The 23225-nt window shown below is 37.6% G+C and overlaps 3 protein-coding genes across 8 annotated transcripts in view; 2 read left to right on the plus strand and 1 right to left on the minus strand.

Moving 5' to 3' along the window:
• Window positions 1–123: 123 nt before the first annotated feature.
• On the minus strand, window positions 124–6418 carry LOC124218485 (probable E3 ubiquitin-protein ligase makorin-1). Of its 2 annotated transcripts, XM_046625000.2 has the most exons (8): window positions 6189–6418; window positions 5940–6078; window positions 5464–5770; window positions 4697–4981; window positions 4072–4393; window positions 3653–3975; window positions 3413–3569; window positions 124–2698 (listed from the first exon to the last, which is right to left on the minus strand). In XM_046625000.2, exons 3-8 carry the CDS (start codon window positions 5496–5498, stop codon window positions 2561–2563), a joined length of 1260 nt encoding a protein of 419 aa, XP_046480956.1. In that variant the 5' UTR covers window positions 5499–5770; window positions 5940–6078; window positions 6189–6418; the 3' UTR covers window positions 124–2560. The 2 variants fall into 2 exon arrangements, with proteins under 2 accessions (XP_046480956.1, XP_068992009.1); XM_069135908.1 differs by lacking the exons at window positions 5940–6078; window positions 6189–6418 and having other exon boundaries at window positions 5464–5846.
• On the plus strand, window positions 6111–15233 carry LOC124218483 (ataxin-7-like protein 1). Of its 4 annotated transcripts, none has more exons than XM_046624997.2 (6): window positions 6981–7060; window positions 7424–7480; window positions 8112–8306; window positions 8378–8482; window positions 8574–9301; window positions 10378–15233. In XM_046624997.2, the coding sequence occupies exons 4-6, from the start codon at window positions 8479–8481 to the stop codon at window positions 11119–11121; spliced, it is 1476 nt and encodes a 491-aa protein (XP_046480953.1). In that variant the 5' UTR covers window positions 6981–7060; window positions 7424–7480; window positions 8112–8306; window positions 8378–8478; the 3' UTR covers window positions 11122–15233. The 4 variants fall into 4 exon arrangements, with proteins under 4 accessions (XP_046480952.1, XP_046480953.1, XP_046480954.1 ...); XM_046624998.2 differs by having other exon boundaries at window positions 8112–8295; XM_046624999.2 differs by having other exon boundaries at window positions 8112–8261.
• A 4766-nt stretch (window positions 15234–19999) lies between these two features.
• The window catches only part of Kank (kank), a 28194-nt gene continuing 24968 nt past the window's right edge, over window positions 20000–23225 (plus strand). Inside the window, exon 1 of one of the 2 annotated variants that reach the window (XM_046625876.2) lies at window positions 20000–20278. The gene's annotated coding sequence lies outside the window, so the exon portion shown is untranslated. Of the gene's footprint in view, window positions 20279–21388; window positions 21549–23225 lie in introns of those variants that run through there. The other variant, XM_046625877.2, reaches the window with a different exon arrangement.

Raw genomic sequence — 23225 nt, forward strand, 5'->3', positions numbered from 1 at the left:
ATCAATCATCTTGTAAATGTGATATGTATGCTAATTGTACAGACAAGGCACAGAACTACAAAAACTACAGGACAGGCATGGCGTCTCGTTGCGCGAATTACAAACAGAAGTTTGAAACTTGCGATTAATGAAATTTGTAACCAAGTTTATTGTTAGAAGGGTATATCTAAAACTAGATCACCATTATTATTTCACTCGACAATTAATTGGCAGTTGGGCATTTTTAAGCTTATCGTTATCAACAATAACTGTTACAGACATAAAAACAATGATAGCACATTAAAAAAAAAAAAAAATTATTTTAACTCATATATGGCTACGGCAATTGGCTAGGGCTAATAAGTGAATTTATTTGTTTTACCTACTTTGTCATACCAGTTAATTATTTTCTATACGTATGCGTAACACAGTTTTCGTTCTGTTCACTATTGTTTCACAGATTACGAAAATGAGAGCTTAAAGACCAAACGTTAAGGATAGATGATATTGGCCATGGGACCATGCCGTGTCCTCGTATTATACGATAATGCGGCATATGGATAACAGCGCATAATGTTAGGTGAGTAGGTATATTGAATAATTAATCAAGTAAACTGGCCTGAAAATGTGTTGAAAACACGGATATTAACTCGTACTAGACGATACACTTCTAATCACTGTTACGTAGGCATGAAATTCGTATATTGTTATATTTTAAGAATCTAAATTGCCTAGACCCACATTTCTATCTACATGCGTTCTTTGACGTATACGGAATCGTACAATGTATCGAACCAAACATACTGAATTAAAAATTGACCTGTATTTTCCGTGCAATAATTACGACCGGCTTTCACCCCGCGTATAGTGATGAAAATAATTCAATTACTCGCCTGAGTTCGGAATACGTTATTGTTTTTGGTGCTTATTTTTCATTCCGCATTTTTTTTCGTTTAAGTTTTTTCTTTTACATCTATACTGACAAGAATTACTTCTAACAGCGTTAAACACTTTCTATTTCAATTGATAACACAGTAAATCAACAGGTCATCAACACTATCGTAAGAATTTCGATCATATCGAATCGGATTCTTGATAAAGAGCAAGGGATACCTCGAATCCAAACTATAGTCTTAATAACCGCCTCACAGTCCATACATACATGCATACATAGATACATACATACATACATAGATACATATATACTGTAGCAATAATGTAAAAATAGTTATAACAACTAGGGGTGGGCCGATGCTGTCATAAAATACATATGTTTACATAAATATACATATATATATATATATATATATAAATATATATATATATATACACATATATACCTATGTATGCGTGTATATTGTACATATATATGAAGGTTTTGAGGAATGATAAAATTGAATTTTGAAACCATTACTGCTACTTGAACCATCATTTTATGGTGGTCATGACTGTTTGTATTGAATTCAATTATTCAACGGTGTAAAACTTTAAAATCAAATCACGAATTACTGATCATCAATATCTTCTATTTGGTCGGTGACTCAATTATACTCGGTTCTCTGTCTTTCTTTACCTTTCATGAGTCAAAATTCGAATTGACGATATTGTAGACACGTTAAAACGACAATAATACATATGAACATTGGTAATACTCAAATCTTTGATAGTAACGATGTTAACAAAATAGCGTCAAAATTCAATTCGGGTGAACATAACGATATATTTTTTTTGTGTCCTTTGTTTTTGTTCTTTACGTGGAACGTGATGTTATCGCATTTTAATCTGGGGGTGAAAAGTTTTCACATCTTACGTATCATCGGCCCATACCTAACAATCTCTAATTAGTTTCTTATTTTTAACCCGGATATAATAATAATAATAATAATAAATCACTGTACATAAAGCTATCTTAATAAATACAGCAACAATACCAACAGAGGCAGTAGCAATGTTTTCAGGCGTGGCTTCGCCATTTCTAACTATCACAAATTTATCGTATATTCAATTTCGATTTTTGTTGCAAAATTTTTTTCTAAGTATTCTTCCAGCTTTGTTTTTTTTTCGGAATATTACCCCCCCCCCAACCCCTAACATTTCTTCAGTCACACACAAAAATCTATACACAAATATTCACCCAAAGGCATTCGCACTATTAGTTATTTATAAGATAAAATAAAATATTACTAATACAGTATTTAACAATTAATCATAATTTAGAGGTAGGGTTATTTATTTAGCCAATAATACTTCGAGTCTAGTACTAATTTTAAACAATTATTAGTTGCATAAAGCTCATCCAAGGGCAGTGTCCGGATGAAAAGAAACTTTTAAAAAAATTTCACGTGAGCAGCAACATATTAATTAGCCCATTAAATGTTTTGCTAGAAGTACATAAATTCAAAATAATTAAGACTCGAAGTACTATTGGCAAATTGTAGAGTTTTGACGGCAGCAAGTATAACAGCAATGGTTGCAAGGTAGGTATTTGAATTTGGCTCGCAGAAAGTTATAACTACGATGTGGTTGTTAATTTTAACACGAAATTAAATGAGAAGACGAAGATTAGGGTAGCGGCTGTGAACTAATCAAAAAATAATTCATACTCTGACCAATCGGAGTCTTCGGAATCAGAGAAAAAGGCAACGATTTCTTCCAGGTCGTCAATGCTATACATCCAACGATTATCTCGCTCGTCAAGGAAGTCCCACAAGATCATCTGCTGTTAAGGACACAAAAGATAGGTAAAATAAATTAAAAGGTATCAACATTTATTTGAATTTATATATCAAGTTCTTACATCAATGTAATAATAACATTTATTCGTTAGAATGCGAAAACGAAAAAAGGATAATGTTTCGAAATTTTCACAGTGAGAACTAAAAATTTCGATCGATGTGGTCGCTTATGACAATCCAAGGAGAAAAAATGTACTCGATATTTTGGCATAAACATACATGTGTCAGTGTTGAAACAAAAATCCTTCTAGTTTCAGATTGACAAAAAGCCTTATAAACGAAAAACTAATCACAGCTAACAATCACAGGCTACTAATACTTTTGTATTATGCTTTGACTAAGTAGTAGCTTGTTAGAAATGTTTTAATAACTGTTTAAAGCATAATTCTAATTCTACAAAAACACAGATCAATTTAGCGATTAGGCACAGAGGTATGCGTAATTCTATCACAGTAATCTTAGGCATTTCTACGTTTTACAGCTAATAACTTATGTAATAAGCAGTCAGTGTTCATTAAATATCACAGTTTAGGAGTTAAGAAGTCATGAACTAAGCTTTAAAAAAATTATCTGGAGGTAAATGAAAAATTTCCCTGTCGACATTTGTAGTGACAAAATAAATGTTCGCAGCAGTCAGAACGTTATCAGATATTTGGTTCTGATAATTCTCTACGCAAAATCCCCTGCCAATGACTTACTTGTAGAAAGTCTATGTCAGCATCGGCATAGTGATGGTGCCGCACAGGCGGTCCGACATCTGTTTTTGTACCATCTGGCAAGGCGTGTAGATAAAAGCACTTATTACCAAAGGGACATTTTCCACGACCCTTGTTGAAATACTTGCAGTCCTTGGTGCTGTGTTTAGGGGAGAAAGTAAAGTTACATATTACAAGACTGACAAAGATGACCTTTAGTTCCTTTAGTGGAATTGCGTTTACCTTAATGCTTCTTTGTAATCGACGATCAGTTTTTCCTTCTCTTCCTTGGTATCAACCCAATACATGCTAGGACAGACAAAGTCAGACGCGACGCGACACTCGGGACAAGCGCGGATAATTTTATTGTCAAACTGTTTAGCTTGCCGCCACTTCCTTATGCAGGTCAAGCAGAAGCAGTGATTGCAGTTGGGCAATATACCAAATCTCTGTTCTCGCGACGACTTTTCCATAATCGTTTCAAAGCAAACACCACACGATTTTTCTCTGCTTCTCTGAATTGCAAACGACAACTCCATATTGACTTCGTGCTGTTTGACGCAGGCCTGTTAATGATATGAATCACAAGAATATCCAAATTAACATTATAAAATTATACAATCTCCGGAAGAAACCAAGTACTACAATTATACTTAGTTTACATTTGTGTGTCTTTTTCGATGTTCCTCATTGTGCGGATGCAGAGCAGCTCTGCCACACAGTTCGCACATGTCTCCGTGCAGGTATGTGCAGTCTGTTTTTTTGCAGATACCGCTGGCCTCTGCATACGGACAAAGAGGTTCAGAGGCTGGATTCGAGGTTTGGCCATGAGGATTTAATGCCTGGGCATAAGATAAAGGTGTTGAGGTTGAGGCTGAGGTGCTAGCTGATTCTGAAGTTGAGGATGACGCAGCTGACAGGCACGAGGGAACGAATTCTGGCGCTTTCACCCATTCCTCTGCACGTGGACGCTCCTCTTTACCACTGAGATGTTTAACAATAGCCAAGTTGTAGGTAATTGAATACTGTCGTACAACTGAACATTTTTCAAGTATTTGTCATCAATGGTATTCTTTTGATGTAGTTTTACGGATATTTTCAAAGTGATAATGGAGTTGTTGGTTCGCAGGTTTCTGCATGGCCAAGGGGAGAACTTAGCATTACGACTAAAACCAGTGAAATTTAGACATCTGATCAACTTTAATATAGATGCCCATATGGGTATTAATTTTTGAGCTTGAAACTGCATTCCAAATATTAGCAAACTCTTTTTTGATTCAAACTTACTCATTTTCTGGTAAAAAATTTGTCATCTTGCTTGGAGCAGTGGTTTTAGTATGAGATGACGAAGCGCCAGCGGTAGAAGGCGCAGGTTCGTCGCGAGAAGAGTGCCTAAATTTGCATCGGCTACCGAACTTGCATGAGCCCTGTTTGAAGAAACGGCATGGACCTGCGTTGGGTGAAGTATTTTGGTCTGCTGCTGCAGTACTGGGGGCCGGATCTTGTCTTGCGCCCTGAACATGTTGGTATCTGCAATTATTTCCCTCCCGACAGATGCCATTTACAAAGTACCTTCAATACGAGAAAACCACCATTAGGATAAGTGGGGAAACGATTTGTAACGGGATATCTGATCGATCACAAGAATTAATCTTGGTATTTTTTTCCTTCTTCTGCTTATTATTTACATATTTTGCAAATCATATCAGTTTTATATCTTTTGCACAAGTAACACAGGAATATAATAAGTACATAATCTGCGCAGTGTGCACGTACATAGTATACACATTTACATGCGTAGAAAAGTACGTTATAGGTATGTACTGTCAACCAACAACAAACGGGACAATCGTACTCCTTTTTTCAACGACCGTATCAATATTTACCCAGCGTGTGGAGTGTTGACGTTTTTCATATGCGTTTCTACCAATGAGGAACCGGCTATTCAGGTTCGTCAGGTGAAAAAAAACCTCACGTGTAAACCACAGGAGCGTTTTGAAATGGACATAGTCCGTCGGGATTCACCTGGGCTTGAATAAATTGATTTTTCTTACCGGCATACAACGCTTTGTTTCCAGATATCAGCCATTTTGTTGAGCTCGCGTCGTAACAATCGTATGCGCGACCGCAGCGAGCCGCGCACTTATCAGGCACGATTTCGGGTATTTGGATATTCAAAACTTTATGCGAAGGATGATTTCTTGCAGATGAATTGTTCCCTGGATCAAAAATGTCTCCAAATTCACGGATCAATCCTCAGGGTCGCCTGTTTGCCGTTATATGCCTGCGGTTATGCCCTTCAAACAGGGCTGATCTCGTGCCCCAGACTTTTTCTCCTGTCACAGCCGAGACTGCTGGGTGCTGGCAACAAACGAACGATGACAACCCCTGACGGTTCACAGCACGAACTACACTACAGGTATGTTCCATTTATGCTTTCGCAAAACCAATAAGCCATACTCGACGAGTCGCTTTGAAAAAGCACTACGTTGACTAGCACTGATTTCATTGGCCATTGTTTATGACTTACATGTACGTTGTTTCATCCAGCCAATGGTAACGCTGATCTTGGACTGCAATACGATACGTCTCACTATTGACGTAGCCGATGGTTCGCCAAAGTAAATTGGACATAAATGATTACATGTTTCAAGCCTTGAGCTGAAAACCTGCCGGTTATGATAGCATCAGTGCACATCAGTGTCCATTTCTATACCCATGCATACACGGAAGATACAGTAAGCTGTAGTATATCACAAATGCATAGCTGCGACGTTACCTGCAGTTACTACTTTTACAACCCTTACGCGCATCTCGTATCTCTGTCTTCATCTAAATACTCGCGTTAGAGAAAGACACGAGGATATGACTGCGCAGAGTTTAACCAAACGAACGTATGTTACGTTATACACTTGGCAAGTTGCACTGAGAAACCTCAGCTTCAGAGTTCAGGGAAACCGAGATCTGGCTTAACAGAGATGATCCTGCAGAGGAACAAATATGTCGTCGAAGAACCTGTAATCGACTGATAAGAAACCAATAGACTCGGTTGTAATCGTTTGAAATTCAGCAAAAGAAAGAAAAATATCTGTATTCGCATACCTGCGTATGATTGAACACGAACGAGCACTAAATGGCAGCAAGACCCGTGCGATTCATGCATTAACTCCAGAAGTGCATGCACACGCTCAAGCTCAACCGTCCCACCGACATACCACCAATACTACCGTTCCGAGTGCACGCGCGTGCATACCGTGTCTACGTGTGAGTGCGCGCATCGTAGTCAGGTATAGTGCATAATACATGTGCGCGCATACACACCGGCCATAAGCTGGCGAGCAGAAGGACTTGCTCGGCACGACGGCGACTCCGATCGGTCTAGTACTCCTGCTGGGCCGCACGCCTAGGGAGGAGGCATAATAGCGGGCAGCGGCAGAGCGAGCGGCCACGCTTCCACCCTGTGCCGAGCATAACATACTATTGCATACAACAACGCAGCATCGCATTCTGAACCGAATAAACGGTTCGATAAAAAAAACGTAAGAAGCGTTAGAAGCCCAATTGCCATGTCGGGAAGTGACAGCCCAACATTTTTTCACGGTCAACCATGGTCCAGTTGGATAGAAAAAATTGGAAGGGATAAACCGCTGAGTAAGTAGCCCTGTTTACGTTCGTCCAGTCGCACCTAGGAGTGGGTTGTCAGACATATTAAATCCCTCGTTTCACACACAACCGATCTGACCAACCCAACCACCTAACCTAACCTTACTTTATTCTCACAATTCTTTGTCTGACATTCGTTCGTTCGTGGATGTTTCACTCTCTGCTATCTACTCTCTGGATCTTGACTATCCACATCGTAGACATAACATAATATTCATGTAAAATTATTTTTCAAATATTAGTGCGTAAACGAAAAAAATCAACAAACAATATTCCTATGTTTTTTCACACTTCAAATTTATAATAGCATAGTTCTTGTTGTTCTCATCGTTATTTATTTTTGTAATTTAGGTGACGATGAAACTGAAGATGAACCACGAAGCTCGGTAATGCGACTTGCTGCGGAAGGTAAAATATAAACTGTAAAATAAAAATATATATTATCAACAGAACGAAGTAATTCCATTATTCCAGTTTATAATAATAGTTATATTATATTAAGACATTTGTAACGTTGTAGTTATTTTTTTGGATTAAAAACAAAAAGTACTTTTTATTGCTTGACGCTTACTTTTATTTGTTTTATCTTCATTTTGTTGCCCGCAATTAAATTTTAGTGTGTGAATGACGTAGTTGTGATGAAAAGAATAAGAAAACAAAAAAATAATGAGACAGCTGAATAAAATGTGTTCATAAGCATGATGTACTGAAAGACAATATTTTGAAACGATGACAAACTGGTGCATAAATGCCGTGGAATCAATTTGTTTTTCATTCATGCTTTCTGAGAAGGTTCGAAGACCATCGATGCCTCTTACATTGATAATTTGCAATTTGTTCTTAATCTCAAAGCACATTGTGTAATCCGAGAACCCATGGTATTCAATTGACACCATAAAGAAAAACGAGAACTGTGATGAAGCACAAGAAAAAATTTGAAGCTTTGGATAATGTGCCGAGTACTATTAGAACAAACGTACTTCAGTCTGTAATCAAAAGCGAAATATATAACATAAGAGATCTCATGTTTCTCTCTCAGTTGTGCCTGATGCACGTACGATGCAGGAAGAGAGAATTCTGCTTGATGCAAAAGCATTTATCAACAATCTGGATTAAAAAGAAGCATACGAAAAGCAGAGAATTTCTGCCACAGGATGAGAGCAAAAACGTTCTCAAAATCTTGGACAATGTGCAGTTTAATTAATTAGATAAATCATTTTTCTGTATGGATATGGTAATCGAAGAAGACAATATTTGGACTAGAGTTGTCCTATAATTATTTGGAATTTTATTTTCATATTTCAGATATCGATCTATATGGTTTTTGCCCAGAGAGGGATGCGTTTTACGGAGTGGTCTGCGAAATTTGTAACGCGATCGTTAAACCACAAGCCCTGATACAGCATATGGGTTCGTATCAATTCGTCCTGCAGCTTGTTTACCATGCTTTATCGTTTAACAAAGACACGCAGCTTAAACGAAGACTGTCTCTTATTTACAGAAATACGACATCCATCTGGTACAGTGAACCTGCCGCCGCCTGCAAACCCGGTCGTAAAACCGATAGCCAAAACAGCCTACTGCAAAGTATCAAAGTTGAAAAAGACCCAGACGTCGCAGCTCCCGTCTAGCAGTAAAACGAACAATACTACGTCGAACAAACGCACGGCTGAACAAGCGAACCTCCATCCACAATTACCTCTATCCTCGCCGCGTTCGCCGCTCGAAAACATTCCGATACAGATAACGAACAGCGGTTCAACGGTCGGCTCGAGCCCGGTAAAAAGCCCGGGCAGTGGGAACCACCAACGTCGGAAAAAACCGAAACCTGAACGCTCGCTGCTCAAGGACCGGGAGTATGACCCGGACCGGCACTGCGGTGTCTGGAACGATGAGACGGGGAAGCCGTGCACCCGCTCCCTCACCTGCAAGGCACACACGGTCTCGTTGCGGAGAACGGTCACGGGCCGAAGTAAAACCTTCGACAAACTCCTCGCCGAGCACCGGGCCGCGAAGGAGTTCCCGCCGGCGAGGAGTTCGACGAAAGTGACTCTGACGGGAACGGTGACGATGACCTCAACGTCTTCGTCCTCGTCCTCCTCGTCGAGCGCGGGTCAGAGCTTGAACGCGATTGTGATCGGTGCCGTGCACGCTAACGCGGCCAGTGATTCGGCGACGCCGAGTTCACCGCCGGTTCTCTCTCTGCCTGACATGTACCCCTTGCCAAAGGTAAAGATATTAACCCTTGAATTGTTAAAAAGAATCTTATTCGGATCCTTGGGAATGGCCCTTCGCGCCCAAATTAACTTACATAAGAGGTCTTTTGGTAATGGATACCCATCAATTTTTTCACAAGGATCTATTAATCGAGTCTTGAGATAAAAGATCGAATGTTTGAAACGTCATCACTCCCCCCCCCCCCCCCCCCCTCCACCACCACCACCCTCTGGGTTATTGTTATGTACCGCTATGGGTAACCGTTAGGGGTACGTGTTTTTATGACCCAAGAAATATTTCTGAAGGGTCAATTCAGAAATCCTGAGACACGGTCATTTTGTCCCTTTTGTCATTTTATTGACCAGGGATAGCTGAGTTACTTTAATAATTAGCTAGCACCATTATCTGGTATAACATTACTGACACCATGGGGTCGTTGAAGACGTTGAATTCAGAAATCCTGAGACACGGTCATTTTGTCCCTTTTGTCATTTTATTGACCAGGGATGGCTGAGTTACTTCAATATTTAGCTGGCACCATTATCTGGTATAACATTACTAATACATTGTGGTCGTTGAAGACCCCAACCGCAAATTGCTTGCTGTAACGAAGCAATTAAATATTTTGACTTAATTTGTATGATTTTGGGCATTCACTTAACTGCCTTTCACAAAATAAACAAGGTCGCAACAATAATTTTTAATATTACTCGACACCAAGGTGCCAGCAATGTTACACGTTGGTCATTTTATTGACCAGGGATACAATGGCTGAGTTTCTTCAATATTTAGCTGGCACCATTATCTGGTATAACATTACTAACACATTGTGGTCGTTGAAGACCCCAACCGAAAATTGCTTGCTGTAACGAAGCAATTAAATATTTTTACTTAATTTTTTTTTTTTTGGACATGCACTTAACTGTCTCACAAGATAAAAAAGGTCGCAACAATAATTTTTAATATTAATCGATACCAAGGTGTCAGCAATGTTATACCAGATGAAGGTGTCAGCTAAAGGTTAAAAACCCTTAATCACGAACGACCCCAAGATACCAGCTAAAGATTGACTTGAATTTTTGTTCCAGACCAAGCTCGAGGAAGACTTCGCCAACCAAGAACTGGGCCTGGAGTCCTCGATGGTCAACTCGGCTGGCATACCGGGTTCGATAACTGCGCCCATATCGGTTTTGCTCCCGTCCTTGTCGCCGGCGACCGCTAAGAACGGGGAACCTTCGATCGCCACTCTCGTACCTGCGACCTGCACAGTTTCACCGGCGCCCTCGATCGTTCCGGCCTCTCTACCGACGGCCCAGCCGCTGATATCGAACATCCTGGAGGCGGAAACTCCGGTGGAATTGGACTCTGAAAGTATAACGATATACTCGCCGATTTCCGGTTACAAGGACTCCGGCAAGTCCCAGATAATCGTCCAGATCCCACCATCGACCATCAGCAACGCTCTACATTCCCCTATTAGTAAATCCTACACCGCCCAGGCGTCGATGCCGTGTTTGAGCATATTCGAAAACTCCGTACCAACCGCGACGGCGGCAACATCCTCGGCTTCGGTGTCAGCGAACCAAATAATCAATGGGAAACGGAATAACAGCCACATGAGCGGCTCAACTACCAGAGCGTTGAAACGGAGTAAACACGATTTTTCGCAAGAGTATTCAACCGCGATTCAAGTCGAGGCGACGACAACGTCGACACCTTACCCTCATTTCGGGGACATATCCTGGTCCAACTGCCATCCTGAACCGTTAGCAGTTAGTCGTTGGCTCCGCATCACGTCCAACCGTAAACAATACAACTTTAACATTCACTGACACAAAACTCTACCTACTCCAGGCTAAAGGTTTTGCACACGCCTCGTTTACCGAACTACCTCTTAAATATTTCGAATTATTTCCCAAAATTCTTATGGGTTAAGTATTCCATTTTTTCTGTACCTTTACGCCGAATTTCAACCGTTCGAAAAGAGGCTTAAAGAGATTCGGCGGCAAAAAGTAACGCGGAACAAATTTATCTGTCTTTCATTTTTTTAGAAATTCAAATTTGTTTTTCCGTTTCTTTTTCATTTTTCTAATTACTTTGTTTCTACTTTTTCTCCCCAATTATCTTTTTTGCATGTCGGTTTACCGGTTTATGTACAGTTCACAAGCAGCAGTTTGGTTCAGTTCGCCGAAAGGTGGGGTACCGGGATCCGTTCGAGGCTGCAATAATTTTTTGTAATATATAATTAGAAAAAATGAAAACGAACAAAAAAAAAAAAAAAAACAACATAATGAAAAACTAGAAAAAACAAACGGGATATCATTGTTTTACAGTGCCCGCACTGTAATTATATTATATTAAAATGTTGGATAAATTTTTTGCAACTGAATCTAATGTTTAAATTATTTTCATGCATGTAAATGATCGTTTAGAAAATTCGCGTACAGATTGAGTGAGTGATGGTTGTTTGGTTTTTTACTTTAGCTAATTTTTTTCGTTTTTTATCAATGAGGAATTCACCCTGTGTATTATCTGTTAGCGTTAATTTTTTTTCCTTTCTCTCTCTCTTCGTGAAACCACAATTGTGATCAGATTATTGTGAACGTTTTCTGAGAGAAGTTTTATTTAATTTTTTTTTTTTTTGACCAACATCGACGTTGAACAATCGAATGGGAGACATTATATTTTTTTATAACTAGGTTTAATTTATTTTTTATTCACGTGATGTATAAATTTAATGATTGCTTGCACGCGCGCAACGTCGCGAAGTTTCGTTTTAATTGCCGTGACGAACAAGACGAAACGATATAAAGTCTGATAAATGATATATCAAAATATCATAATTTATACCTGTAATAGACGTAGCGCTGATGCAACAGTCGTTTTTCCCCGTCAGATTTCATGATTTTTAACCGCATTATCATTAGCGCCAGTAATTTATTTTCCCGTTGTACAATATTATTTCTACATAAGTGTATATATTTCACGTTTTTTTTTTATTTTCCTAGGCAAGTTTCTTTATATTATATGGAAATTCGTAATTATTAAATGTCTACGTTAAGAAGATTTTGTACATGTTTTATTTAAAAGACAAAAAAGTAAAGGAAAGGAAGAAAAAAAAAAAAAATGAAAAGAAATTGCAAAAACAAGGAAAAAACGACGAACGCTTAATCGTTGAATTATTTGAATTAAATTAGAGTAAATAATTGAAACAATTTTTTGTTTTTACACAACAAGTTGCATAAGGAAGCAATTTATTCCTTGTAAGAGCAAAAAAAAAAAAAAAAAACAAACAAACGAAAAAAAAACAAAATACCGATTTGCACCGTGTATCTCTTTTTTTTCTGTGGCTGAGACTCAGATGTACTATATGTTGATTTTCTACTCGCATTTTGTATTTATGTTTCTTATTTGTTCTATTTATATTTTTCAACGTTTTAAAATATTAGTAAAATTTCTTATCTTGGTCTCGATATGTCCTTTTACCAACAATTAAAGAGGATGTATTTAATAAAATAATTCATGGAATTTCATGAGTGTATATTTAATGTAATGGAATTTAATAACAAGAAGATTATGCAGATGATGATTGTTACGTCTCATGAAATGACATCAGGATTCTTAATTTTTTTATCCACCTGTTCTTCGTTTTCATTAACTTCTTCCGCTATCTTCATTCGGGAATTATTAACTCTCCGTTTACATCGATTCGATTTTCTCCAAAAAAAAAACACTGTAATTCTTATTTCCCAACTCGCATAATACAAAGATAGAAATAGCAACAAAAAGAAAAATCAGAAAATCAACCTGTTCATTCGTGTTGAACAATAACATGTGAGAAAAATTTTATCGTTACTCTTGATTTGACATGGATATGCAGACAAAATTCGTTTCGTTTCTACGTATAAATTTATGTATACGAATGTCGATGTGTAAAGAAGACTTTGTTGTATACCTGATACGAAATAGTATAATAAATAACAACGGCATATAAGACGAACCGGAAACAGAGCAAAACTGTTCGAAATCAGAAGTGGCAAACTGTTTCTACTAAAGAATCATAATTTTGTCACGTGCTTGACATTTCTTTCGGCTCTGTTCCGATATCCGCGATGCAAGTTCAAAATTTCCAACATTATCCCCGGAGATCGGATAATGTTATTATAAGTTTATAATGAATAATCGAGATAGTGTAATAAACGCAGAGAACTGACCGTTCTGTGAAACTGAAATTATAGATAAATTGCGTATGTATGTATAAATCGAAAGCATGCATTAATTGTAAACGGCATTATACGTATACAAATACATTGAACATGTTCAATGTAGAATCTTGCCAGGTTTAACCGGGAATTTAAACGCTCTACACGTTTATAATGTACACGTTAATCAACGGATCCGAGCGTATATTAAACATTATGTATTACAAAACAACGCGTTGTTTCACCTACAGGTACATAAACATCTGCATACCTACCTAATTCGTGTGTATACGTATTACATAAACATACATATTACACACACAAACACTAGAAATTGAATTGTATAATAAATAGTATGGCGTATTTCGCAACTTATCACACACATGCATGTATAATATACATATAATACGATAACTATGAATCGTCTATATTATAGTATGTGTGTTAAAACAATCTGTACCGCTTAAATCAAATTTTTATATAAAGACTGCTGTAAGTTCTACTGAAACTATAATGGAACGGAATAGTTATAATAATAATAATAATAATAATAATAATAATAATAATAATGATAATAGTAATCATAAATATAAAAACAATGATAACAACAACAACAACAATAATAATAACAACTGTCTGTTACACATATATATATATACACAAAATGGCGATTGTTGACGGTGAGAAAATTAGATATAGCATGTAACATAATGTATGCGAACAAAATAATCATTCATGTTTGGTCGTTACGGAGTAAAAAATCCTGGATCATTAATTATCAGGTATACGCATCGGTTTACGTGTAGGGCAAGCTATTATAAAATTATGTACTGACTCCTCATTATCATATAGATTGTGATATTTACTCTTAGTATAAAAATATGAATAACAATGACAACAATAACAAGAAAATGAAATTTAAAAAAAAATAAATAAATAATAATAATAATAATAACAATAATAATTAATAAACCAAACAACTTTATCTCTCTACACAATATATACAATATATACATTTTATACATATATAGCATGGAGTTGCATAAACTTGTATAAAAAAAAATATACAGCCGTAATATTTAATAATTTTCCGGTCGCCCTAAATCTTTTCATTGGCTTTACACACATACATACACACACACACACATATATATATATATACATACATGTATAATTATATATGTGATAAAATAATTGTTCGCTATGAAATATCAATAATGAATACGTTAAAAAAAACCATACGATATATGTATATTAAAAATATGTCACTTGTAATTATACTGCGAAACATACATATTATACGAACGTAAATTACGTTACATTATATGTGTATAATGGTACATTTATACGCGTCAGGAAAGGAAAAAAAAAAAATGCCACGCAATGCTGATCTATCAAATGTTATCTGTCGTTGGTAGCATACTTATATATTATTATCATTATGATTACCATCATCATCGTTATTATTATTGTTATTGTTATCATCATTATTACGATTGTCATTATCATCACTGCATTAATCGATGTGTAAGCCAATAAGCTTCGTCGATGTAATTCGTAACGGAAGAAGTATTAATTAATAATATTGTACAATGAAGTATTGCTTGCGTTCAATGTGCGCGCGGAAAAACCATACAAAAAAGAAAAGGAAAAAAAAAAACCCACCTCGAAAAAGATGAAGAAAGAAATATAAAATTAGAAGCAAGCAACAATTTATAAGCGGATCACTTTGTTACACACATTTTCTGTTATATTCGTCGAAAATTTGTAATCAAATTCTTTAAAAAAAGAAAAAGAAAAAAAAAAAAAACATTCAATAGCAAATTTGCAAAGAAAATATAATATGATATAATTGTTGTGATTTGTATTCAGAAATCTATGTTAAATTTGCCTGTATACATAAATTATAGTTTCAAAATCCTGATCGATTGCAACAATATTTCATACGTATATACAAATAATAATATTTATAACTGTAATAAATTGAAGCAATGACATACGTGGCGTATAATTTAAGCTTGCGGCGAATTTGTATGAATCTTATAGTATTTAGATGATAAAATTATACGAGCATAGACGTAATGTAACGAATGAATGAGGTTATACGCGATTATGTTTTTTTTTTTTTTTTACCCAACTGTACATAAATGTAGGTCAATCATTTTAAACGTCTTAAATTATTGTCGTATAAAACAAGTGAACAAACGAACTAAGTAGAGGAAGTTTGGCATTTCGAAGTCTCTTCGCGTAAATTAGATTAATGTATTATAGGAAGAATAAAATGAATATTGTATAGATGTTTCGGGATGCTCGACAAGTGGCGAGACTGTCAAACCGCTACTGATTAGCTTGAGAATGGTTTTTTTTTATTTATTTTTTTTTACCATTTTCTTTTCAATTTTCGCAGTAGTAATTTCATTCGATTTTTAACAAAAAAATTGCTAAATTTTGATAAAGAAATGAAAGAATATTGAAAATTTTTTATTTTCTTCCCAAAAAATCCCCATACTGTGTATGCCTACCTGCGGTAATTCTCAATGCATTTAATTCAAATACACGTTTTATATTCATTTGTAATATTTGGTTCCTCTTTCTTTTTCCCCGTGAGTGCATGTATCTTGAAACCAATGAAACTGAACATTCTTACGGTGTACAAAAAAAAAAACAAACAAAGAACAAACACGATAAAAATCGAAATTAGTGAATAAAGACAATGTTTATATAACGCGAGCATGTTTTGCGCGTTTTTCCATGCGTGTTCTCCGTACAACAAGTACATGTTTCTACGACGCTCGAGTAAGTCTGCGAATGCACATGCGCGGAGTACGGAAAAGACCACCTTCCAAGTCCTAGGAGTAAACAGTGGTCATTTCTGTACTGCGCGCATGCGCTGTGGCGAACAAATCTGACATCATGCAACCCTAACCTCAATTTCGTGCGTCGTTAAAATACCCGAAACATACTCTTGTTATGTAAAGAATCGTGTGTAACAAGGAGATAACGGTCTTTTCGCCTCGCGTATTTGCAATATTCGTCTTCGACTGACCTACGACTCATATCGCAAACTTACGCCCGAAAATACCGACTTTGCCTCATTATTACACAACGTACTATTATCGGATCGTATATCTGTACAGAAAATCCTTGTATGAACCGCATGAAAATATTTCCAAAAGCAGAAAACAGAATCTCTCAGTCTAGCAAGAATTATTGTTCAATCATTGTATTGGGAGTAACATTTTAGTTACTACGTTATAAGTGTTAAACTCCTTACATAATTGCACAATTGTTAATAACACGATAAAAAATACTTACCCTTAGCAAAATTTTATTTTATCGTTTCGCCGGACTGACAAATTCGTATTTTTACATGCAGTTATTTTCAGAGGATATAGTCTTGGCCCCGCAGTTCATTGATCAATAAATTATCTATATTTACATTAACGACAGCTGCTCAGACTGTGAATCTATCTTGTCGAGAATACAGAGAGAAAACTGAAAAAAAAAAAAATAGAAAATTTAGTAACTGAAGAAAAATAAATGGTCTAATAAACTTTAATTACCCATTCGATGTATGTATAGGTATGTACAAAGTTGATGGTAAAAATTTGGCAAATTATCTGCTATGTAATATTATTCTAAATATGCATACGTAAACAGATTCACATATAATTATCATTGAATCATGTTATTATGCATGTACCAATGTTGCTAATTGTAAGAGAAAAAAAAAATCAATATTAATGCTAACTTATAACAGCTTGTTTTGCAGCAATTATTGTCACAGGAAATCAAAGAAAAATTAATTATCAACCGCAGTGATCGTGTGAAGATATTTTCACGTTCTTATAGCTAAATTCCGCTATCCTTAAACGATTTCTTTTCCGTTTTCTCTTTCCTCATTCATATGCTTGCACAACTTAAGCTGTGCACCAATAATTAATTATAATGACCATTATAACTTCATGTACATTAGGCATTGTTCAATATTGTAGTCGAATGTTCGGAAGTCAAATGTACCTACTTAAGCCCTCGAAAGGCGGATTTCCGTTTAAAATTGTGTACTATTTATACAATATAATATATATATATATATATATAGTAAATTGTAAGTAATTGGGAGTGAGAAAAATTAATTTAAAAAGTTGCATAACGCATATTAAATAACTACTACCATTGTTTTTATTTCTCCAGTTTCCTTCAGATCGCATCACTGCGGCTATAATTGTATAGTGAATGTGTACATTAATATCGTGTTTATAGATATTATTAAACAGTTCAAAAGGAATTCTCATGCTGATTCTACGTCATCTCCAAATTTAAACCGACGTTTCACTTTTTTGGAGATTTGAACAACAACGTGAAACCTATTCGAAATCTTATTTCAAACTTGTCTCAAACGTGACGATATTTCCTTTGTTCTCGTTTTGCCTTCACCTTTGTTACGCGTGAAAAATAATAAGTGAAAAAATTTGTTTACTCAAGTATGTATGACCACGTTTGTACAGTTTGTAAAAGTGTAACGTTGACGATATTATAAAACATGATGAGGAGGCGCAGAGTATAGATATAAGGGAAAAGCAGGTCCACCCACGATGATACATTCCGTAACCCACTTGATCATATCTGTTTGCTCATTTTTTTAATATCTCTCTTTTACTTCAAGTCCGATATGGTACACGTGAAATTCTTAAACACGCTTCACAGGTCAAAAGGTACCATAATCTATCTGTATCGGTTTATAAAATAACCTATTTGGAAAATTGATTTGGATTAATCATTTTTTTCAACCCCTAAATGTGATAAAAAATAACCGTGTGATTGATTAATTTATAGATAGATGACACGTTTCGAGTACCAAGGTTAGGTGTCCACCACTGTTTTAAAATTCCAGTGGCCTAAATTGCATCATAATGATATTTGGTCTATGCGAATTACCATCGGTCTACGTGACTGGTTTATTTAACAAAAGCCAATATCTAGCGTATATTCACGGTTGTATTTAAGCCTTTGAATAGTCCGTGACCAGTAATATTTACCATCTGCTAATTCCGTACCTTGAATACTTATCATATTCTTTACGTTAAGTTCAGGTGATGTTAGCTTGGCAAACAGCTGCAGGTCATGTAGTATGGTAGAAAAAACATTGTCATGTTATATTTTCTGCGTTTAATTCCCACCCGATCACCTTATCGCGTCACGCCTATCTATGTACTACGTCTTATACAATGTTGTCTTTTGGTCACACCTATAACATCGTTCTTCAATCCGCACCAGTCACTCCGATCCTGGCATAATATCTTAACCACAAAAAAAAAATATCCGTGCGATCAGCCCATCGGCACTATTTGCAGCGCGGACCCTGACCATGGTCGAGGTTGACATGCCAGGACATGAGGTTCACATGCACGGAGTCAAAGAGGACAGAGCAGATGTTCAACGTCCTGTGACATAACTCAGAAACCCAAAGATACACAAGCGTACAATGTGCACGAGGTAATACTTTAAGACGCTTTAAAGATTAAGGGTGGGATAAAATATAGTAGCGTAACCGAAATTCTGTTGAGATTTTTTCGAATCTTCGTCACGTTGTTCATTCACGTTGTTCATCTTCGTGACCCTCGATCTTAACCCTCTTAATCACGGTGGGATGCTCAGCGTTATTTATTTTTAACTTATTACAGGCCAGAATCGTTGATCTTTGATAAATTTTACACCCGCGGTATTGGATTTAACAATTATCCAATTCTGACCTCAGATTCGTGACCAGCGAGCCCAAAAACCCCCGTGAAACAAAATTCAGGCCAAAACATTGTGTGGAAAAATGTATTACTGAAAGGTTTGAGGATGTTTCGGATGTACCTACACATACCATACCAATCAAAAGCAATTGAAATTAGAAATGCTTAAGAAATAAAGTCTGCGTAGTAGATTGTAAGATATCTCGTTTTATAGACTACGGAAAGTGAATTGAATCTTTACCATTGTAAAACTTGAAGTCAGGACATACAATGGACTGCGTGAAGTTTGAGGGGTTGGTTAAGCACAAGCACGTTTATGGCATCTATTGGTTTGAATTTGAGGTGGAATGTAAGTAGTCCGGTGTTAGGACAAATATCCTCAAGTTACCCGTAGAGAAGTTCCCGGTATTGGGTTTGAATTTCTATCTGAGACGAAAGCGCAGCCTGTACCTTAAACTTCTCTACCGGGTTGCAGAGAGTGTGCTTTGTGCCCGAATGGATTTGAGAGGCCTCTGACAGGGTGTACAAAGTGACCGATACTTGGGCCTCCGGTTCTTTGCGTTCAACTCACACTTGTTTGGTGTGCCTTGTGGTAGGCTGGCTGTCTCGAGCCGTATCTGCCTGCCTACCTACCTACCTACCTAACTACCTACCTACCTACCTTCCTACGAGAAATGCGAGAACCTTGTGCTCGATGCTTCCCCCACCCTCGTAATATGGCGTCCCAGCGGCGACCTGGGTCTGCATCAAGACGCAGCCTCCCAGAAAGAAGTCGTCAACCACCGTGCCCGGAATCCCAGATCGAGTACGGTACACGCCGTCCTTAGTTCGAGATGACGAGTTGCCTAAGTCGGCGCAGTTGCCCAAGGTGCCCTGCAAGCCGTCGCGAATAACCGAAAAGACCGCATTATCTATTCCTAGACGTGTTTTTCGAGTTTCGTGATTCCAGCGTAGCCTTGCGTCTATTCGCTAATGGATTATGTGCCGTCTCTAGATACCTGTTCGGAACCTTCAACGATGACGCCGGACGCTGAGGAAAAACACAAGTGAGTATCACAGATGTTGTACCCTAGCTCATATCGTTACAGGCATTACTTGATTTATAATTATCTGTGAAGTAATTTTCAACTATTCGCCAACCAGCCGTCGTATGGATTGAACGATAGAACGATGTGGCGCGTACTAATAATGATCGGCCAGTGGATAACCTTGGTTTTATTTGCTACACGCTAATTTATTCATCGACGCTGCTAAGAATTAACGGTTTTTCGTGTACATATTGTTTGCCATTCATTTTGGAAATCGCGTGTTCGATTTGCTCGCAAATTCCAATCTCGATGCTTCGTTTTTCTCTCCATTATGCATACCGCGGTAGAACGTGATCGGTGCGTAAATATGTAGCGCGTAATGTGATAGAAAAACAAATAACAACTGTGTTACTTACAATTAAAAAAGATGTGTGAAAAAATAAGAGTTTTAAAAAGTCCGTACAGCGGTGATATAAAGGCGACAACATTACTCAGCGCAGCTGATTTACATTACACGTTCCGAATTTAGGACTCTGCGTCATAGATGATAGAATATGAGTTAAAGTAGATAAGATTCATAGCAAAGTTGAGATAAGCCTATTGGCAATGCTGATCTTGAACCGCAAGGTCGATGTGTCAGGTTCGTAGTTTCAAATTCTCGGCGCTAAAAGTTTCGATCAACATGCACGCGCGACAGGATGGTATAAATTTCAATTCAGCAATTTCCTCCATACGTACATTGTGACATGCGACATGAACACATCCGCATGTGTATCGTTAAAATTAGCAGCAACTCCAGCTGATAGTGATTACCGTCTCCGCCAATGAGAATGCTTGACCGCATGTCTATAATGAGCTGTACCCTAAACGCGGTTAAAGATCAAGGTAACGGTTGAATACTCCTACACATTGAGCGCATACGAAACAGCATCGCGTATTCGTCCTTATACATTATTCCTGTACGAACGCATTAGACCAAAAATATATAGTACGGCCGATTTTGTGGCCAAACACTCGCGCCTCGAATGCCTACGGTTAAAATCGAGGTGTGGAGCGTGTAACTTGAGCCAAGTATTAGCTGCCCGATTAACATCAGTCGGTGGCTCAACAACTTGGCGGGCAAGTCGCACCTACCGAATTATCATCAGCTATGGTTTAACGTGCAGTGCTGTGTGACATTGTTCGTGAGATTACGATGTAAACGATCCTTTCATCCGGATGAGCTCGCTGCACACTCCGGGATGAGCAAAGTTCAGCCTGTAGAGTTGAGAATTACTGCACCAATTGAGTGAGTTGCTCCTTTTACGAAACATTTCTGGATCCGGTTATTCGAGCCGCAAAGATACGCGTATAATCGAAACGTCGCCGATCGTTGATTGTTGAAAAATCTAATTCATGGTGGACCTCCCTTCACATGGGCAATACCCTACTTTCAGTCCTTCTGCAAGACTGTTTGTTCTTCGGATAAGCGTTATCAGTAGGTGTGAAGTTGTCCGTGTCTAAGCCGGTGGATGGAAACCTGGTCAAGATTTGTCTTCTATTTGAACTCAACGTCGCTTTCGATTTACACTCCAAACAGCGGTGAACACGTAAACTCTGATTGCTCAACTCGGATTGCAAAACTTGAATGTCTCTGGCACCTGCAGGGCGATCTTTGGTTAAGCAAACCCAATAGACACGGTCCTCTCATCTGTGAGGATTTAACATCGATGCACGGTGTTCGGGCGACAAATTTTCAGTTCGATTACGTGTTCCACCCAAAGCGGTCTGGTCTTTGCTCATTCCGAGGCTGATTGAAATTCGGTACTCCCGTCACGTTTTTTGAGACAGTAGTTATAGACCGCTGAAAAAAGAGCAGCGCAACGTTCATTGAGCAATGCCAAAACACGTGCATAACACACACTGGAAGTTGATGAATCAGTTTCATCGGATAATTATTAATGCGAACGATTGACTCTCCTGAATATCGCAAGCCACGCTTCACATTGATCAAGGGCGGAGCTGATATTGGTGAATTGATTGCCGATACGTGTTCGCGTATCCAGAGTAAGTTGCTACCACGATACGGTAGTTGAACCGCAGAAAAGCCGCAACCGGGCAGTCAATAATAATTGATTGAGATCTCAGAAGACTCTGATTTCATATCCGTGAAGATAGCCGCTGTCCAGAGGAGACTGAAGTTAGTAACGTTAACGTAACGGAAAATTACTATTCTTCTACTGACTTTGAAGTAGTCAAGTTTCCAAAATATAAATACGTTTTGCCTCATTATCATTTACTGAATTTTAGACACTACTGGAATTGTGAAATAACGGTTTTTCCGAAAGGTTAATCGTCACAATAATGTTACCAACTTCAGCCTCATGCTGTCCAGAGCTGTCCGGAAAAATATTGACAGTTAGACTGGACGAGTGGATAGAAATTAATGAAAATTCACGATGAAATCGTAGGGCTTCTTGCGTATACTCTTCGAGACTTAAAATTTGTGTTTGGATTTACTTGTGGGTTGTTCCACTCTTAGATCTATAATTAGTTTCGACGGTTAATGGAGGTTGTAGGAGAAATTGTTTCACGTGGGTTGACAGTAGGTATAATACGGGGGACGCCCTGAGGTTAGGTAGAGAGAAAGAACGGGTTTGGTCACCGCGCTGAAAGGTAACATTTTTTTGAGGTTAAATTTTCAGTCACGTAATCACCTGTGTAACCGACATCGGAGATGGTAAAATAGGAACTCTTCTCATGCAGAATAAGTACATTACATCTATACAGGTTTTCCCCTGTTCAAACATTTGTCTTCTTCTTTCTCCGGTCAACCATATCGAACAGTTCTCATGCTCAGAAAGACTCTTCTCTCATTGCGAGTCATTACCACCTCAGAATTACATCGTGAATGTACAACTTCCTCTACAGCATCGGTTAATTAGCGTTGCAATTATCACCGATTTATGCACCACCAATTACCGGT

This window comes from Neodiprion pinetum, chromosome 5, assembly GCF_021155775.2.
Source record: "Neodiprion pinetum isolate iyNeoPine1 chromosome 5, iyNeoPine1.2, whole genome shotgun sequence".
Lineage (NCBI taxonomy): Eukaryota > Metazoa > Arthropoda > Insecta > Hymenoptera > Diprionidae > Neodiprion > Neodiprion pinetum.

What these genes read in the sequence shown, in the direction of transcription:
- LOC124218483 (XM_046624996.2), top strand. Translation starts at nt 6,976, where the DNA reads ATGTCGGGAAGTGACAGCCCAACATTTTTTCACGGTCAACCATGGTCC. An exon ending in AGCCCTGATACAGCATATGG is followed by an intron (nt 8,483 to 8,573) that starts GTTCGTATCAAT and finishes TCTTATTTACAG; the next exon opens with AAATACGACATCCATCTGGT. An exon ending in ACATGTACCCCTTGCCAAAG is followed by an intron (nt 9,302 to 10,377) that starts GTAAAGATATTA and finishes TTTTTGTTCCAG; the next exon opens with ACCAAGCTCGAGGAAGACTT.
- LOC124218485 (XM_046625000.2), bottom strand. Translation starts at nt 5,498, where the DNA reads ATGGCTGATATCTGGAAACAAAGCGTTGTATGCCG. An exon ending in AATTTTTTACCAGAAAATGA is followed by an intron (nt 4,394 to 4,696) that starts GTAAGTTTGAAT and finishes TAAACATCTCAG; the next exon opens with TGGTAAAGAGGAGCGTCCAC. An exon ending in GATTACAAAGAAGCATTAAG is followed by an intron (nt 3,570 to 3,652) that starts GTAAACGCAATT and finishes CCCTAAACACAG; the next exon opens with CACCAAGGACTGCAAGTATT.